The 18,691-nt window shown below is 39.3% G+C and overlaps 1 protein-coding gene across 3 annotated transcripts in view; it reads left to right on the top strand.

The window, feature by feature from the left end:
• Positions 1-18,691, top strand: part of ILRUN (inflammation and lipid regulator with UBA-like and NBR1-like domains) — a 118,000-nt gene that overhangs the window by 35,513 nt on the left and 63,796 nt on the right. For 2 of the 3 annotated variants that reach the window (XM_057554870.1, XM_057554868.1), the window contains exons 2-3: positions 6,385-6,539; positions 12,261-12,458. In XM_057554870.1, the coding sequence (XP_057410853.1) occupies positions 6,385-6,539; positions 12,261-12,458 (353 nt within the window). The remainder of the gene's footprint in view (positions 1-6,384; positions 6,540-12,260; positions 12,459-18,691) is intronic. The other variant, XM_057554869.1, reaches the window with a different exon arrangement.

Raw genomic sequence — 18,691 nt, 5'->3', positions numbered from 1 at the left:
AAAGTATTTTAAGCCTTCTTCAGCCCAACTTCTATTACCTACCTGCGTTCATCTTTGTTTTAATGAAATTCTGTTTCTTCTGAGGCCTTAAAATTCACAAGTATCACAAGTACACGTTTTTTGGCCTGTTTTTTTGGTCTTCCATGTTACATGCCTGCTGAGTTGATGTTGGAAAGCCCGGGTAGATGTTGGAAAGCCCGGGTAAGAACTGACATCTGTTTTGCTGATCCTTTTTCTAATCAGGTTTTTTCAGTCATTCAAAGATAGTGAGGTCTTTCTGATTCCTGATGAGCTTGTGCCTTAGGAGCAGTATCATTGGTGCTCCACAGGTGAGGAAAACTTCTTGAAGTTCGGGATAGGTAGTGCTTGAAGCCTGAAGATGCTACTGTTCATGTTTAACTAGATTGATTCATTATTCTGATTTCCCATTTTAATTTATGTCCAAATTAGATGGATAGTTTCTTTTCTTATAAACAATTTGGATCCTTTTGAGTTTCTTACTTGTTCAGAGAGTGGAAAGAGAAGGTGTCTAATTTTATTTTGCTGAGAATCTGAGCTAATACTTAGACTTCCAGCATTCCCTCTTTAATTCTGATTTCCTAGTTTTCTTAACTGTTTTCTTCTACCCCGTATTTTTAGGATGATGTTCCTGACTGTATATTCAGTATATAGATGATTTTTCTTCATAAGACTGTCAATCTGACTTCGGTTTGTATACATAGTACAAAAATAAATGTTTTATGTTTGTGAATATATGCAAGATTAGGCATTTGACCACTTTTAGGAATTCAGTTTAATGAGAAGTTAAAATTAATTCATTTATAGAATTCATGATGGTACTTAATATGTTCTTAAGAAAATCAGATGTTCAGAGCATTAGTAGAAAATTGGAAAATTCTGGGTAAGGTAAAAGTTTTATGCCTTTGAATAGATGTGGTTCTGAGTTCTACTAATAATTGTCTAGCCTGGGGCAAGTTATTTACCTGTCAGTGCATCTGTGGCCTCATCTGTAAAATGCAGGCTGGACAATATTGCTTCTTAGTTATAAAAGTGCATTTCATCAGGAAACACATATCAGCATCACCAGATTCTTCTACTCCAAATCAGGTTAACCTGATTATCAGTGCAGTTGAAACTGTATTGTGCACCAAGCCCATTTTTTTTTTTTTTTAGAAGGTCACTTTTTTTTTTTTTTTAATTTTTACTTATTTATTTATTTATTTATGGCTGTGTTGGGTCCTCGTTTCTGTGCGAGGGCTTTCTCCAGTTGTGGCGAGCGGGGGCCACTCTTCATCGCGGTGCGCGGGCCTCTCACTATCGCGGCCTCTCCCGTTGTGGAGCACAGGCTCCAGACGCGCAGGCTCAGTAGTTGTGGCTCACGGGCCCAGCCGCTCCGCGGCATGTGGGATCTTCCCAGACCAGGGCTCGAACCCGTGTCTCCTGCATTGGCAGGCAGACTCTCAACCACCGCGCCACCAGGGAAGCCCCTTTTTTTTTTTTTTTACCCCAAGATGGAAAAGCTGCCTTGGGCTGATAAGCCTCAGTGTGAGAGGTAGTTGCAGTTACCCTTCTTTGAGTGTCCCTGGTTTGCTGCAGTCTGCTAGGCTTTGTAACGGATAGGGCCCTTGTCTCTTTTGCTGTCTGTTCTATCCCTAGACCCAGGCCGAGTGCCTAGCACATGGATAAATGCTCATTAATTAAATATTTGTTGAATGAATGACTGCCAACCTAGGGCATTGGCATTTACACACATTGCCTCATGCAGTCTTCACAGCCAACTTTATAACACCCAACTTTGTAATAAAAAATATAAGCATCCTTACAATAAAAAAACTCAGTTTTGCACATGAGTAAACTGACACAGATGCTTAACCACTTGTTCAAAGCCCCACAGCCAGGGGTTAGGAGCTGCCTCCAAAAAAAGCCTTTTAAAATTTTACCATTTTATAATCAAATGGGACCTAATCAAAAACTTAAAAGCTTTTGCACAGCAAGAAAACCATAAGCAAAACGAAAAGACAACCTATGGACTGGGAGAAAATATTTGCAAACAATGCAACTGACAAGGGCTTAATTTCCAAAATATACTAACAGCTCATACAACTCAATGACAAAGAAACAAACAACCCAATGAAAAAATGGGCAGGTGACCTAAATAGACATTTCTTCAAAGAAGACATACAGATGGCCAATAGGCACATGAAAAGATGTTCAATATCGCTAATTATTAGAGAAATGAAAATCAAAACTGCAGTGCGTTATCACCTCACACTGGTCAGAATGGCCATCATTAAAAAGTCTACAAATAACAAATGCTGGATAGGGTGTGGAGAAAAGGGAACCCTCCTACACTGTTGGTGGGAATGTAAATTGGTGCAGCCACTATGGAAAACAGTTTGGAGGTTCCTTAAAAAACTAAAAATAGAGTTGCCATATGATCCAGCAATTCCACTTCTGTGCATATATCAGGAGAAAACTCTAATTCGAAAAGGTACATGCACCCCCATGTTCATAGCAGCACTATTCACAATAGCCAAGACATGGAAGCAACCTAAATGTCCATCAACAGATGAATGGGTAACGAAGATGTGGTAAATATATACAATGGAATACTACTCAGCCATAAAAAAAGAGTGAAATAATGCCATTTGCAGCAACATGCATGGACCTAGAGATTATCATACTAAGTGAATGAAGTAAATCAGAAAGGCAAATACCATGTGATATCACCGATATGTGGAATCTAACATATGATCCAAATGAATTTATTTACAAAACAGAAACAGACTCACAGACATAGAAAACAAACTTATGGTTACCAAAGGGGAAAGGGGGTGGGGGAGGGATAAATTAGGAGTTTGGGATTAGCAGATACAAACCACCTGATAAACAGCAAGGTCCTACTGTATAGCACAGGGAACTATATTCAATATCCCATAATAAACCATAATGGAAAAGAATATGATAAATAATATATATATATATATCTGAATCACTTTGCTGTACATCAGAAACTAACATAACATTGTAAATCAACTATACGTTAGTAAAAAATAAAGTAAAATAAAATTTTACCATTTTAACCATTTTTAAGTGCACAGTTCTGTGGCATAAAGTATATTCACAATGTTTTGTAACCATCACTATCATCCATCTTTGCCTGTGCCTTTTTCCCCCCCATTAACACTGCCTCCCTTTGTTCTTTAGGGCACTTTTAACTATTAAAATCAGAGTAAAAACTTTTCTTGAGCAAAAACACTGAAGGAACCTGGAAGTTTAAACTTTCAGGCTGGGCTGAATACTGAGTCAGTGTCCTCCCTTTCCCATCTGCTCAGCCAGCTCTGTTTCATGTAGAGTTTTTTATTGGCTAATAATAGTTGAGTATGTTGTTTTGAACAGGAATACATGCTATCATGTCTGCTTGTTCCCACACTGAATAGGAGCTGTTTAGTCTCTTCCTGCCGTTCCTTGGCCCTGTGAGGCAGTGATCTAAATGGTCCAAGCGCTGAGGAGCTGTGTACCTGCCCGATGGGTTAGAGCACCACCGGGCTAATGTCTTCTCTCCGCCTTGTACTTGGGAAATGATTGTGCTTTGTCATCCTTCACTTCTTCTTCCTGCCAGGAGTCCAGTTCACTACTTTCAGTTTCACTTTGGGCTTTAAAAGTATTCCTTAATCTTTCTCTGGTTGAATTTTCTGTATAATACAGGTACAAGTAAGCAGTTTTGTTGGCTTGGCTGTGGGATGAGTTGGAATGTGTGAAAGGAGATTTGGTGGGGGGGATGGATCTGCCTAAGTAGGGTAGCTGGACTTTTCCACTTGCTAGTGTTTCTGCTGTGCTGGTCTCGAAGTCCTGTTTGATATCAGGCAGAGCCAAGTGGCGAAATATGACACAGGCTGAGGATGAGCATTGGCAATTGTCCTGAGTGCACAAATAGTCTCTTCCCTCCCAAGCATATTTTACAGCCAAGTGAACAGAAGACAATTCAGGCTGTTTGCCTGAGACCTTCGGCAGAAAAATTATCTTTATAAAAAAGTGGACACTTGGTTTTTATAAAAAGTTTCAGAAGAACAAAATGCAACCTAGGCTTATTTCTCTCTCCCTTGTTTTATCTCTGATCCCTAAGTGTAAGGCTGATTCCAGATGTACTCCTAAGTCTGTTTGCGGGTGGTAGGGTCTGGGCATCCCCAGGTTCGACCAGTCACATATTCTTCACTTGAGATCAGTGTCAGCTAGATAAGGAAGTTGCCGGAAAAACTGAAGTCTAAGCTTTCATACTGAATGGTCAAGTAAACAGGCACAGTTTGGACCCTGGCCCAGCTCTGCTCCATGTAAATTTTATCTAGCACACACATGACGAGCCAGCAGTTGGTGGTGGTGTAATTCCAGTCATGACTCACTAATACTGCAGGCCGCCATTGCGTGAGGCTTGACCTGAGGTAGCTGCTCTAAATATAGCCTTCCTTTCTGGCAGCTGCAAACACCTGGAAGAGCAGGCAGGCCCCCAGCAGAAAAGTATTTGCTGTTAATAGCATGTCTGTTAACAGTTGTGTACTGTCAGAGCTTATTTCATGCTATGTTTATACATAATTAAAAACAACCCACTGGATCCATTGGCTTATGGTTGGGTTATGTTTAGAAAAATGCTATTTGTGTTGTTATTCTGTGGGGACTGGGGATGATGTCACTAGTTTGAGGAAGACCATAAGAGAAATGGTTAATGTAATTACCGACAATTTCTTTGATCTTTAATGAACACAGCTAACTTAAACACCTTAGCGGCCTTTGGTCTCTGGCACTGAAGAACCAAGCTGTCTGTCATGTGATTCTGTTCAGTTAGGGACTCTGGTTTGTGTGCTTGGTAGTTCCTTCTGACATAAGGGGGTTTATAGGTAATTGAAAAGAACACCAGGGACTTCCCTGGTGGTCCAGTGGTAAAGAATCCACCTTACAATGCAGGGGACGTGGCTTCAATCCCTGATCAGGGAGCTAAGATCCCACATGCCATGGGGCAACTAAGTCTGTGCGCCACAACTACGGCACTTGTACGCCTCAACTAGAGCCCGCGTGCTCTGGAACCCGCGCGCCACAACTACAGAGCCCATGCGCCCTGGAGCCTGCGTGCCACAACTAGAGAAGAGAAAACCCACATGCCACAACTAGAGAGAAGCCAGCGCACCACAACGAAGAGCCCACACGCCACAACGAAAGATCCCGCATGCCTCAATGAAGATCCTGTGTGCTGCAACTAAGACCTGATGCAGCCAAAAATAAATAAAATAAATAAATAAATCTTAAAAAACAAAATAAAGAACACTACTATTTACAAAATGGTGTTAAGACCTCACCAAGATCTTATTTTTTACCTATCAGATCGACAAAAATCCAAAATGTTGGAGAAACACCGTTGATGAGCAAGTGGGGAAATAGACACTCTCATACATTTTTGGTGGGAGCATTCATTAAGTATGTAACTTTTTTATTGAGGGAAGTTTAGATATATTGATTAAAGCCACAAATATACGCCCTTTGACCCAACGGTGTCACTTGTAGGACTTTATCCTACAGATGCACTTGTATGTTAAACTATGTGTGCTTAAGCTTATATATGGAAGAATTAAAGATAGGAAGCAAACTCAAAAGTGGATTGGTTACCTAAATAATGATATATCTATACAGTGGATACAGCTGTAAAAAACAGTGAGGATATTCATTGTGTACTGACTTAGAAATGTCTTCATGATACAGTGTTAAGGGAATAAAGCAAAGGGCAGTGTGTAATATGCTACCAGTTGTGTAAGAAGGGGGGAAATAAGAATGTATATCATTTGCTTGTGTGTGCATAAGGAAGTTCTGGAAGGGTATTTAAGAAAGTAATATGAACAAATGATTACCTGTGTGTGTGTATGTATGTGTGTGTGTAGGAAGGAAGAGATAAGATGGGTATTTTTCATTGTATGAAACTTTGAATCATGTGCATGTGTTGCTTTTTTAAAAAAATAAATAATTGGATTTTTTTTTTTTTAATGGAGCTTCTTTGGATTTTAGTCACAGCTACAGAGGAGCTCTCTTTTAATTGACTTCCTTACCCATACTTGCTGTCCTTGTGGGTAAGAGAGGGATTTCCTCACATTGTTGCTGATGGTGCTAATAATGTTTGTTACTTTCTATGTGGGTACCTTGGGAAGAAAGTGATGCACAAGTTTTTGGTCCTGGCGTTTTTCCTGTTGTTCCTCAGCCAGAATCAACGACTCTGAAGATTAACATACTAGGAGCCATCTATATACTTTCTATATATGGGTCTATAGGTTCCTTTTGTTTGACAATTAGGATAATATGCTCTGGAGAGGACTGAAGTCTTTTGCCTTTTCTCTTTTTTTGTAGGAACCTACAAGCAGCAATTGGCGCCTATTATGACTTTGAGAGCCCAAACATCAGTGTGCCCTCTATGTCCTTTGTTGAAGATGTCACCATAGGAGAAGGGGAGTCGATACCTCCTGATACTCAATTTATAAAAACATGGCGAATCCAAAATTCTGGTAAATGTATAACGAGCAATCTTCCTTGCCCAGTCTTCTTTTTCTTAGTTGTTAAAAGAAATAAGGAAGTGTTTTAGCTTAAATTATGTGATTGTGTAACTCTGAGCTTTTCCTTATACATGATGTAGAATTTTCTTGTACTGGTATGATGACCCAAACAGCAATAAAATACTCCCTAGATTAGGAAGAATTTAGGTCTTGATGACATTTAAACACAATTCAGTATTCTTTTGATACCAGGAACTAGGCCTGTGTGTGGTGGTGGTATTTTCTCCACCTGTACAGTTCTACTCCATTATTTTATTTCTGCTCTAATTAATCTTCCAGTTATTTCCAGCAAGCTAGAGGAGGTGCATCCTTGAATGGAACAAGGTAGTTAGAGTTGTGAGCATCTGCTCTTTTGAAAGCTCATTTCTTTGCAACCACAAGGATGATTGTATCTGAAATTTTCATTGAGCTATCTATTTGAGATGTTAACATCACTTTGAAAAATTGGTTAAGAAGCGTAGGGATTTGCTCAGCATAGAAAAGATGGAAAGATTGAGAAATTGCTTTTTTTAAAAAACATTGTTTTGACGTACTGCTGACTTAAGAAAAATTTAACATAAGTTAACCATAGTTCTTTGAAAATAGTATCTGAATATGTATCTAGTAACTGTTTATTATCACCTTTTACTTGTTAAATTCTTTTCTAATGACTTTTTTAATTCGAGTGAGTTTAATATTTCTTGTCTCATCCAGTAACAATTTATGCTGACTAGGTGAGGATGCTTTAACTTCCTTATTAATGAGGATTTACAAAAGAAATTCTAAGAGATGGAAAACTAGACAAAAGGAATATTTAGCTAAAAGTTTGTTGGTGTCGGGGAACCGTGTCTAGTAAGGTAATCTGATGTGAAATGATATAAAACTCTGGGGACTCAAACCTATAAAAGTGACCTTTTATTGGACCCTGTTTACTTTTCAGTTCTTTATATTTCAGTTCTTTTATGATGGGGAGAGACTGGCCAAGCTAGCCTTTTATATAATAATTAATGTACCAAATTATTATTCTTAGTTTTTCTGGCTAATTTGGAAGTAACTTTACCTTGGATGAAGGTTTGGTGTGTCACTGAGCAAAAGCACATAATCTGGATTGACCCAGTGTTGTAGATGACTGGGGACATCAGTGGCTTTGTAAATTTTCATTAGCTTCTTTTCTCTTTTGGTTATAACAGTGTGGTGCATTGTTAGTTTGAGAGGCACATGGTAGTACAGGAAAACAGCCATTTTTCTATTTTTCTTGAAATTCTTGTTCCGAGTTTGATTATCTTTACGTTGTCTAATTTCTTTCTCACCTTTCTTAGTGTTGTCTGCTTTTACAAATATTAAAACAATCTCTTTAGGTCAGCTTTTATTCATCATATTTCTTATCTGAATTACTAAAATCTGTGTTACTGGTCAAAAATGCTTTTGAAACCTAGCCATGAATTTTTACAATGAGTAACATTTGTTTAGAAAGTATAGCTTATTAAAAGTTTTGTTTATTTAAAAGAATTAATCCAAGACCTTGTTTACTTAATGGTGAAAACACTGGAAATGGTCTGGCTTTCCATGGGTTCTTTATAGTGTTTTTAAATATTGAAAGTTGTTAGAGTACTGTTGAAATGTTTTAAATACCATCTTGCTGCAAAATAACCATTTTACATTTCAGAAAGCCTCTTGAAATATCTACTCACTCACTAGACAGTTTCTTGGGTTAATGGGAGATTGTAAGGGTTTGATATAAAATGGCGAGAATGTCAAATCAGAACCCCAAAGAGCCTGCCTTTCACCTTTACTTGGAGAAAATTTGTTTTGGTGGGGCTAGCTCTTTTTCCTTCTGCTTTTGCATAGTAACTCCAGTTTAAAACAATCTCTGGGTCTGCAACCTTTCTTCCTGTAAAAGGACATTTTTGTTCCTGTACACCTCTTGAAAAACTGGGCAACAGTTGCTAGAGATTTTACCTTTTGAGGTACTTGGAATAGGTAGGTTTTTTATTCTTCTGGAAATCATTCCATCAGTTGTAAAATAGTTTTGTGTCTGTAAACTAAATGCTTTCCATTTGTTTAAGAAGAAACTGGCCTCACATAATTAAGTGACAGGTATGTTATTAGAGAGAGAGATAAGGAAAGCATGCACAGGCACTGGTTCTTTGGCATCATCCTAATCTGGCCTGGGTTCTTTCTGGAAATAGAGTGGTAACACACAGAAGTAGGGTAGGCCGGGACTTCCCTGGCAGTCCAGTGGTTAAGACTCTGCGCTCCCAATGCAGTGGGCACGGGTTCAATCCCTGGTTGGGGAACTAAGATCCTGCATGCCGCATGGCGTGGCCAAAAAAAAAAAAAAAACAAAAGTAGGGTAGGGCTTAGCTGTTTCTCCTCAGGCTCTCTTACTCTCATTCATAACCTTCCCTAAGAGATAAGTGCTCACTGAAAGAGTTTCATAAATAATTTTTCACAGTGCTTCTCTACTGTCATGTTTCAGGCATACCAGGAATTCAAATTTACAACAGATGAGATTGATAGGAACTGCATATAGCTGTCCCAGCACCTTCCCCAAAGAAGATAAATGTCACACATTGTTTAAAATTAAACACCTAATATTGTTTAAGTCCTTATATTCAGATCATAGAGAAACTGAAGTGAGACATTTAATGACATAGATGCAGAATCCCAGGATCCAAACTTTTGGTACTGTGTAAGTTTTAGAAGTTTGGGAAACTTTACAGCTGGAGTTTAAAATGAAAATTTGAAACTGTCCCTCTGAAGATGAAAGGAGACAATTCTCTTTACCAACACTTACAGCTTCTCAGTTGTTACAGCCATGCTGTGCTGTCCAGCTGTGGTGAGTGTTAAACTAAGCATATGATAACTCTGGTGTTTCTCTGACTTTAATGAAGTAGTTGTGATTGTTATATGAGAGAGTGACTTCAGTGTCATCTTTATTTTCTAAACTACATAGAAGTGAATATGACACAACAGTTGAGGGAAAAAAAGAAACTTGAGAAAGAACAACTGTTCCCTCCATTTTTCTTTTGACTCCTTAAAATAGTTAAGTTTCTTATGTTCCAGTCACTTTATCAGGTACAGGAAGAAAATGGCAACAAGATCAGTGAAGGGCCCTGTTTGCATGTAGCTTAATTTGAAATGCAGTCTCTAAAGCTACAGGGGTTAAAAAGAGGGAGGGGGTCTTCACTGAGGTTTGCCTTCTGTCTTGCTCTTTGGATGTTCCTTGTTGTCTCCAAACTATTTCTATAATCACTTATACCTAGTAAGTCTCAGACTTTCTGGAACTGATGGACTTTTATTTTGTTTTTGCCATGCTCTCTATCATCTCAGAATTGCCACATGACAGGTTTCTTGTCTTGCTTTGTTTTGACTTTTTATGTCTTTTAATAAAATTATATTCCATGATAACTGGAGAATCACAGCCTTAGTCATATGTGTGCTTGCGATACTTAACTTGGAAAGTCATAAAACACAGATTAGTCTTTCTTTTCTTCTTATATATATCTACCCCCCCCATTAAACCAGTTGTAACAGACTTAATTTGAAGTGCTATTGCGTTATACTTCTCAAATCCAGATTGTTCTGGTATGCTTAGCCTGGTAGGCCAAGTAGCTCATCAGTATTTCCCTTCCTTCTGTATCAAGAGTCAGTATCAGTGACCTTTTCAGAACTACCTGACCTGACAGTTGGGGGCTGTAAGAACTATATTTCATAATAAACTGTTGGTAACTCTCAGAAGGCAGATGATTGGTTCTTCATTTTATAGCAGATTAACACTCTAGAGTTGATGGTGTATAACTCTTCCAGTTTTTTCAAGAGGCTCTCCAAGTACCACATCAATAGGGTCTGACGTACTAAAAAGATCAGGACCGTAGCCTCATAATTGTTAATCATTTAACATTTTACCAACTAACTCAGTATCCTGGGAATACAGCAGTACTCCCTCTTTTGCACAGATGAGAGATCCAACTGTCTCAGCTGCTTGTGCTTGTCTGCCTAGGACAGCCAAGTATTTTCCACACCCAGACAGTCTTGGTTTCCCTTGTTTTCTTTAAAGTTCCAAAACAGACACATTCTTGGATTTTCATATAAACATTGTCTTGTTATAGATGTGTGTGTGCATGTGTATGTGTATCTTTTAAAGAATAATTGTGAATTCAGCCCTATAATAGTAGCTTAATTTTCCTCTTGGATCTTGGTCTTTAAGGAGACTGACATTTTCCAAGGTACTTCACGTCAACTGCTACTATTCTTGACTAAGACAAATATGCTTTTGCCGGGCCATAGGCCCCAGAAATGAAAAAAAAGAATTTGCATGTATTGCCAGTGTATCATCCACAACATTTTCAACAGCAGCAGTTGCCCTTTATAGTGTTAACTTAAGAGGGCACTTTGCTGGCAGGATTTTTTTAAAGAGGGTCTGACAGACATAGCGACCACTGCTCCATCTGCTACCCCTAAAATCCAAGAGCCACAGCAGGTGCCGTTCTACTGCTGAGATCTCAGCAGTAGAGTGTTGGTTGCTTTTCTCTCCAGTTCTCTTTTTCAGTAGTAAACCATCAAGTATATCAAAACCGGCCTGGCACTTCACAAACAAGGTACTGAGGAATCCTAGAGTGCTGTTAGGAGATGAGTTTCAAGCATGCTGAAAGTACTTCCATGTCCAGCTTTTCATGGTGATTTGCTTTTATAATGAATGTATGTATCTCAACAAAAAGATATATAGAGGTTTCTGTATATAGTAAAAAGGAGTCTGTTGGAGAGACTTCACAGGAAAGATCACATCTAGTCACTGTGTGTCTACCTATGACTGGTCAGAAGTCAATATATTGATTTCTCATTTGAGTTAGTTTACGTGAAAATAGGTGTACAGGAGTGGGAACCAAATAAGACTGTTGCCACTTCCAAAGGAGGGAAAGACATTCCTGCCAAAGCCATTTCTCTGTCTTGCCATTCCTATTCTTTCTACAAGCACCTCCTGCTGGTGTCATCACCCCTGAGACAACGGGTCATTGTACTGTTATCAGGGCCCACTGTTCATATTTTCCCCACTACTGTTTGAACCTGAAAACGAAACTTTCACTTGACTCCTTTGTCTTATTTGCAGTCTTTTGACCCTCGATCTTTTCATTGTTAGGGACTCCAGAAGAAAAGTCATACATCAGGGAAAAAGCAGTTCTAAAATGAAAATAATACAGAAACTATTCCTCTTTCCTCAATGGAAAGTTTCATCCTCTTTCCTCGATGGAAAAACTGGGGACAGTCAGACATATTTTTACTTTGAATGTCAGTTTAAAAGGTCAGGTGCAAATAGGCATGTGTTCTTAGTGGAGAAAGCAGTCTTCGAAAGATGTGGGCCTGAGCTTCATTTCCATGGCTCTTTTCCGACATCATTCTTAGGTTCTACAGATTCAATGTGATGTGTGGCCTTCCCTGGGTCACCCCAAACACATTTTCTTGAGGAACTGCCTTGCTTTTGCTGTGTGTGCTTTCTCTTAGGGATAGACTGCTGGTCAGAGGTTGCTGACTCTGATTCTTGCTGACCAGTGAGGTGTTATATAGCTCAAAGATATGTGGCTAGGTTTACATATGTGTGAGAGACAGAGAGACCTCTTCTACAGTTTTGTAATGAACTGCACTCAGCATAGGACCATTGATTGCCTAACATTTTTTTCTTTTGCTTGAACTCAGGGGCAGAGGCCTGGCCTCCAGGGGTTTGTCTTAAATATGTCGGGGGAGACCAATTTGGACATGTGAACATGGTGATGGTGAGATCGCTAGAGCCCCAAGAGATTGCAGATGTCAGCGTCCAGATGTGCAGCCCCAGCAGAGCAGGAATGTATCAGGGACAGTGGCGGATGTGCACTGCTACAGGACTCTACTATGGAGGTGAGTATGTCCCTGTGCAGCCCAGGGTGAATGAATTAAGGTAACATCTTACAGCATCCCCAGCGTTGCTCACAGAGCCTGTCAAATTATGTAGCAGGGTGTGGTCCCTTTTAAATAGCGACCCCATGCGGGTAAATGACTTGAATTTAATGACTAATTGGTTCAGTCTAGCGGTCTCCTTTTTATACTAGGAATTTAGTTAAAATTTAGTGAAGTGTAATGAGATATATATTGCATTCTAAACAATGATTTAGTAGTGCTGCTATTTTTATTATATAATCTAGTAGGTGCTGTAAGAATACTGAAGGAGTCCTTGTTCTCACAGTCTCTAGACAGAAGTTGTATAAAAAAAGATAATGCACAAAATGTGCATACTTCTCTCCACCTGATGACCTGTCAAGATGCTAGTACCTCTCACTCCTTCTTTTTACTGCCATACTTTTTGGACAGAGTGATTTACACTCATTGTCTCTTCTTCCCATTTACTTTTATTTTTCAAACCAGTCAATCCTTTACCCACTCCAGTGATGTTTATCAGCAACTACCCTGTTTCCAAATCCAGTAGCCACTTTCCAGTCTTCATACTAACTGACCCTCTATCATTTGGCACCAAACTCTAAATGTTTTTTGAAGTGTATACCTTCTTAGACTCACATGGTACCTCTCTTGTTTCTTCTCTGAATGTTCTTTGTCTAGTCTCATTTTTGCCCTGGGACTACAGACATACCTTGATTTATTGACGTTCGCTTTATTGTGCTTTACAGATAATTTTGTTTTTTACGAATTGAAGATTCGTGACAACCTTTCGTTGAGCAAGTCTGCTAGCACCGTTTTTCCAACAGCATTTGCTCACTTAGTGTCTCTGTGTCACATTTTGGTAATTCTCACAATATTTCAGACTTTTTCATTATTATTATATTTGTTATGGTGACCTGTGATCAGCAATCTATGATGTTTCTATTGTAATTGTTTTGGGATGCCACAAACTGTGCCCACATAAGACTGTGAACTTAATTGGTAAATGTGTGTGTTCTGACCATTCCACCAATTAGCCATTCCTCCATCTCGTTTCCTCTCCTTGGACCTCCCTATTCCCCGAGACACAATAATGTTGAAATTAGGTCGGTTGATAATTCTACAGTGGCCTCTAAGTGTTCAAGTGAAAGGAAGAGTCACACATCTCTCACTTTAAAAACTAGAAATGATTAAGCTTAGTGAGGAAGGCATGTCAAAAAACAAGATAGGCCAGAAGCTAGGTCGCTTGTACCAAACAGCTAAGTTGTGAAAGCAAAGGAAAAGTTCTTCAAGGAAATGAAAAGTGCTACTCCAGTGAACACACGAATCATAAGAAAAGTGAGACAGCCTTATTGCTGATATGGAGAAAGTTTGAGTGGTCTGGATAGAAGATCAAATCAGCCACCACATTCCCTTAAGCCAAAGCCTAATCCAGAGCAAGGCCCTGACTCTCTTCAACTCTGTGAAGGCTGAGAGAGGTGAAGAAGCTGCAGAAAAAGTTTAAAGCTAGCAGAGGTTGGTTCTTGCAGTTTAAGGAAAGAAGCCCTCTCCATAACATAAAAGTGCAAGGTGAAGGAGCAAGTGCTGATGTAGAAGCTGCAGCAAGTTATCCAGAAGATCCAGCTAAGATAATTCATGAAGGTGGGCCACACTAAACAAGAGATTTTCAACGTAGACAAGACAGCCTTATATTGGGAGAAGATGCCATCTAGGACTTTCATAGCTAAGGAGGAGAAGTCAGTGCCTGGCTTCAAAGGACCGACTTTCTTGTTAGGGGCTAATGCAGCTGGTGGCTTTACGTTGAAGCCAGTGATCATTTACCATTCTGAAAACTCTAGGGCCCTTAAAAATTATGCTCAATCTGCTCTGCCTGTGCTCTGTAAATGAAACAACAAAGCCTGGATGACTGTACATCTGTTTGCAACATGGTTCACTGACCATTTCAAGCCCACTGTTGAGACTTACTGCTCGGGAAAAAGATTCCTTTCAAAATGTTACTACTCATTGACGGTGCTCCTGGTCACCCAAGAGCTCTGATGGAGATATACAACGAGATTTTCATGTCTGCCAACACAACATCCATTCTGTAGCCATAGATCAAAGAGTCATTTCTACTTTCAAGTCTTGTTCTTTAAGAAATACATTTTGTGAGGCTATGGTGAATCCTCTGATGCATCTGGGCAAAGTAAGTCCTTCTAGAAAGGATTCACCATTCTAGATGCCATTAAGAACATTTGTGATTCATGGGAGGAAGTCAAAATATCAGCATTAAGAGGAGTTTCGAAGCTGATTGCAACCCTCGTGGATGACTTTGGAGGGGTTCGAGACTTCAGCGGAGGAAGTAACTGCAGATGTGGTGGATGTAGCGAGAGAACTAGAAGCGGAGCCTGAAGATGTGACTGAATGGCTGCAATCTCAGAATAAAACTTTAACCGATGAGGAGTTAACTTTTTACGACGAGCCAAGAAAGTGGCTCCTTGAGATGGTATCTACTCCTGGTGAAGATGCTGTGAAGATTGTTGAAATAACAACAAAGGACTTAGAATATTACATAAACTTAGTTGATAAAGCAATGGCAGGGTTTGAAAGGACTGACTCCCAATTTGAAAGAAGTTCTACTGTGGGCAAAATGCTATCAAACAGCATTGCATGCTACAGAGAAATTGCTTGTAAAAGGAAGAGTCAGTCAGTGCAGCAAACTTCATTGTTCTCTTACTTTAAGCTGCCCCAGCCTTCAGCAACTCCCAAGCTGATCAGTCCGTAGCCATCAACATGGAGGCAAGACCCTCCACCAGCAAGAAAGATTACAACTTGCTAAAGGCTCAGATGATGGTTAGCGGTTTTTGCCAATAAAGTATTTTTTAATTAAGATATGTACATTGTTTTCTTAGACATAATGCTATTGCACACTTGACAGACTACAGTATAGTCTAAACATAACTTTTACATGCACCGGGAAACCAAAAAATTCATGTGACTCGCTTTATGGCAATATTCAGTTTATTACGGTGGTCTGGAACCAAACCAGCTGTATCTCCAATGTATGCCTGTCCTAGATTGTGAGCTGGGCCCTGTTCATGCTCTGTGACCTCATCCACCCACCTGGCTTCATCTGTCACCAGTACGGCATACACGGTGGTACTCGAAGTCATATCTGTGGTGCAGACTCTTTGGAGTTTCAAACCTGTATTTAAGTGCTTGTGGACAGAACCCCTGGATATTCTGTAGAGTTTTGAATTTTAGTATCTCCTAGACAAAACTTATATTCTTGTTATTGTCATCCCACTGAGATGATCAGGCCAGAAGCTTGAGTCATCTTTTGTTCTGTCTTATCATCCTTAATCACAGACCAATTCGTATTCGTTTCTCTATATCCTATGTCCTAGAGATCCAGAGAAAAATAAATAAAAAAGAGTTCCTGTCCTCAGGGAGCTCTTAACTGGACTCATGGCCAGTGGGACCTTTGGAGTTATTTCAAGGAGTCCTGGAATTAATTTTCTCATATATGTTTTTGCAGCCAGTGGAAACTTGAAGTATTTCTCTGACTGAAAAAATTATAATGTTAGTGTCATTTTTTTGTAACATCATTCTTTGCCGAAAACCTTTGTACCTCCTGTAATGGAGCCAAACTCCTTGGCACAGGGCTTAAAGCTCCTCATGATCTGGTCTGGCCTCATTTTCACTTTCATCCTTAGTCACCTCTTTACTCCCCACAGCCAGTCCCCAAAGACACCACATGATTTCAGTTCTTCATGCCCTTGCTCATATTGTTCCCATTGCCTGAAATACCTTTTTCTTTACAACAAACCCCTGCTCATCCTCAGCACCCTGGTGAAGTCACCTTTCCTCCTTCCCTCCTCCCCCCTTCTTACTCGCCCCTCTACCCCAAGGAAATACCTCCTTCCCTTTTCACTTATATTATGCACACGCTTGTTATTACAGTTAACACATTGTGTTTTAGGTGTTTGTTTACTTATCCTTTTCTCCTACTAGACAGTGAACTATTTGTTGAATAAAGAATCAACATCATGTAACAATCATCTATCAGAATGCAGAGAGATTATTTCTCCCCTCTTTTCAGGCCACCTCTCCTGAGAATCTTCTTACTTGCAAAGTTGGAAATAGTGTCTCCCATTGCTGAGCTCCATTTCATAATCTCTTTCCCTCTCCTTTGCCTCTCTTTGGCACTTTACCTCTTTCTGCCCAGTTAATTTGATGAATGTCTAATATTGCTTTTAAAACTTCAGGTGATACATGTCTCATTTATCTTTGTAACTCTTGAAAAAACTGAGCCAAGTGCAGAGTGGAGAGTGGCTACTCAAATTTTTAAATGCATGTCAGTGTTTTTAAAGGAGGAGGAAGACAACATACATGACTTTAAAAAAAATTTCTTTGATGCAAAGATACTGCTTCATAGTGTTCTCCCATGCTTGAGAGCTCTTGTCTTATTTTGTGCGTGTGTGTTTTAGTGTTAAATTAAAAATAATTATCACTATATGTGACATTAAAATTTATACTTGTAACATCCCTCTCAAATTCTATAAGTAGGTAGAGTATAAATATACTAGCTCTGAAGGCATTAAAAACTTCAAAGCCTTTCTTGGTCATATAGTCTGTGAGTTGTTTTTCAGGACTTTGAAATCTAATACCTACAAGGGATCTTAATAATTCATCTGATTCCATGGTTTTCAAGCATTTTTCTTAATCAGTGGAACCCTTTTCTTGATAAAAGTATATGTGAATGCCTCCTCCAAAAAAGAGAAAAGATAAAACTGAAACTGGCTTTGTTGAATTGGGAGCCTCCTTGGCCTGTGTTTCCCTGCTTTCTGTCTGAGGTGACCTCCAGGGCTGTGTGGAGTATAGTTTGCAAACCCTTCATCTACTCTAATAAAGAATTTAATTCCATTTACAAGTTACCGTATTCCATTGAATTCAGTTTAATGTTGATTATAAAACATGTCATGATAGCAGAACTGTTAAATGACTGGCAGAAAGTGAAATATACATATATACATAAAACCACAGCTGTGAACATGTGAAAAAAATAAGCTGCTATGTTAACCTTGGCATGAATGGCTCTTTCAGTTTTTCTGCTCACTCTTAGCTTGCTAGTGCATTGAGTATAGTGTAGTGGTAGGCGTTTGGAATGTAGGACTACATTGCCTGGGCACAAACTTCGACAAGTTAGGTAACTTCTCTATGCCTTATCTTTCTGGGTTTTTTTTTTTAATATTTATTTATTTATTTATTTATTTATTTATTTATTTATTTATTTATTTATTTATTTATTTATGGCTGTGTTGGGTCTTCGTTTCTGTGCGAGGGCTTTCTCTAATTGTGGCAAGCGGGGGCCACTCTTCATCGCGGTGCGCGGGCCTCTCACTATCGTGGCCTCTCTTGTTGCGGAGCACAGGCTCCAGATGCGCAGGCTCAGTAATTGTGGGTCACGGGCCTAGTTGCTCCGTGGCATGTGGGATCCTCCCAGACCAGGGCTCGAACCCGAGTCCCCTGCATTGGCAGGCGGATTCTCAACCACTGCGCCACCAGGGAAGCCCTCTGGGTTTTTTTTTAAAGGTTTATTTTGATGTGGACCTTTTTTTTTTTTAAGTCTTTATTGAATTTGTTACAATATTGCTTCTGTTTTATGTCTTGGTTTTTTGGCCGAGAGGCATGTGGGATCTTAGCTCACTGATCAGGGATTGAACCTGCATCCCCTGCATTGGAAGGCAACGTCTTAACCACTGGACCACTGGACTGCCAGGGAAGTCCCTTGTCTTTCTGTTTTAACAACAAAGCTTGTTTTGTTTGTTTGTTTGTTTTTGGTTTTGGTTGGGTGGTCTCTTCTTTAGTCTTTAATGGTCTTTTCTAGAAAAAATCTATTCTCCTTATTTTTATAATAATACTTATGTTGTTTGAGCTCATTTCTCTTCCTAAAAGGAATTTTTGCTATATTTAATAATTTACAAAGTGGGTCTTCTTCCCTCATTTTAGATTGGTTGTACTCATTCAGTCTCTCAACAGGAGTGTGCTATTAGCATATTGTGTAGACAGTTCTTCTTTATGTGGGGCATATTTATAAGACCCTTGGCCCTCTCACTAAATACCATGTTCATCTTTAGAGCCACCCTCCACTCCCACCACACACATTTCTAACTCCCTTGGTTGAGTACCACTAAGTATTTGATTCTTGGCAGAGTTATTTTCAAGCCCAAACATTT

Source organism: Balaenoptera acutorostrata, chromosome 10 (assembly GCF_949987535.1).
Source record: "Balaenoptera acutorostrata chromosome 10, mBalAcu1.1, whole genome shotgun sequence".
Classification (NCBI taxonomy): Eukaryota; Metazoa; Chordata; class Mammalia; order Artiodactyla; family Balaenopteridae; genus Balaenoptera; species Balaenoptera acutorostrata.
Note: the sequence above shows the minus strand (reverse complement) of the source record. Positions and strands in the feature narration are given on the sequence as shown.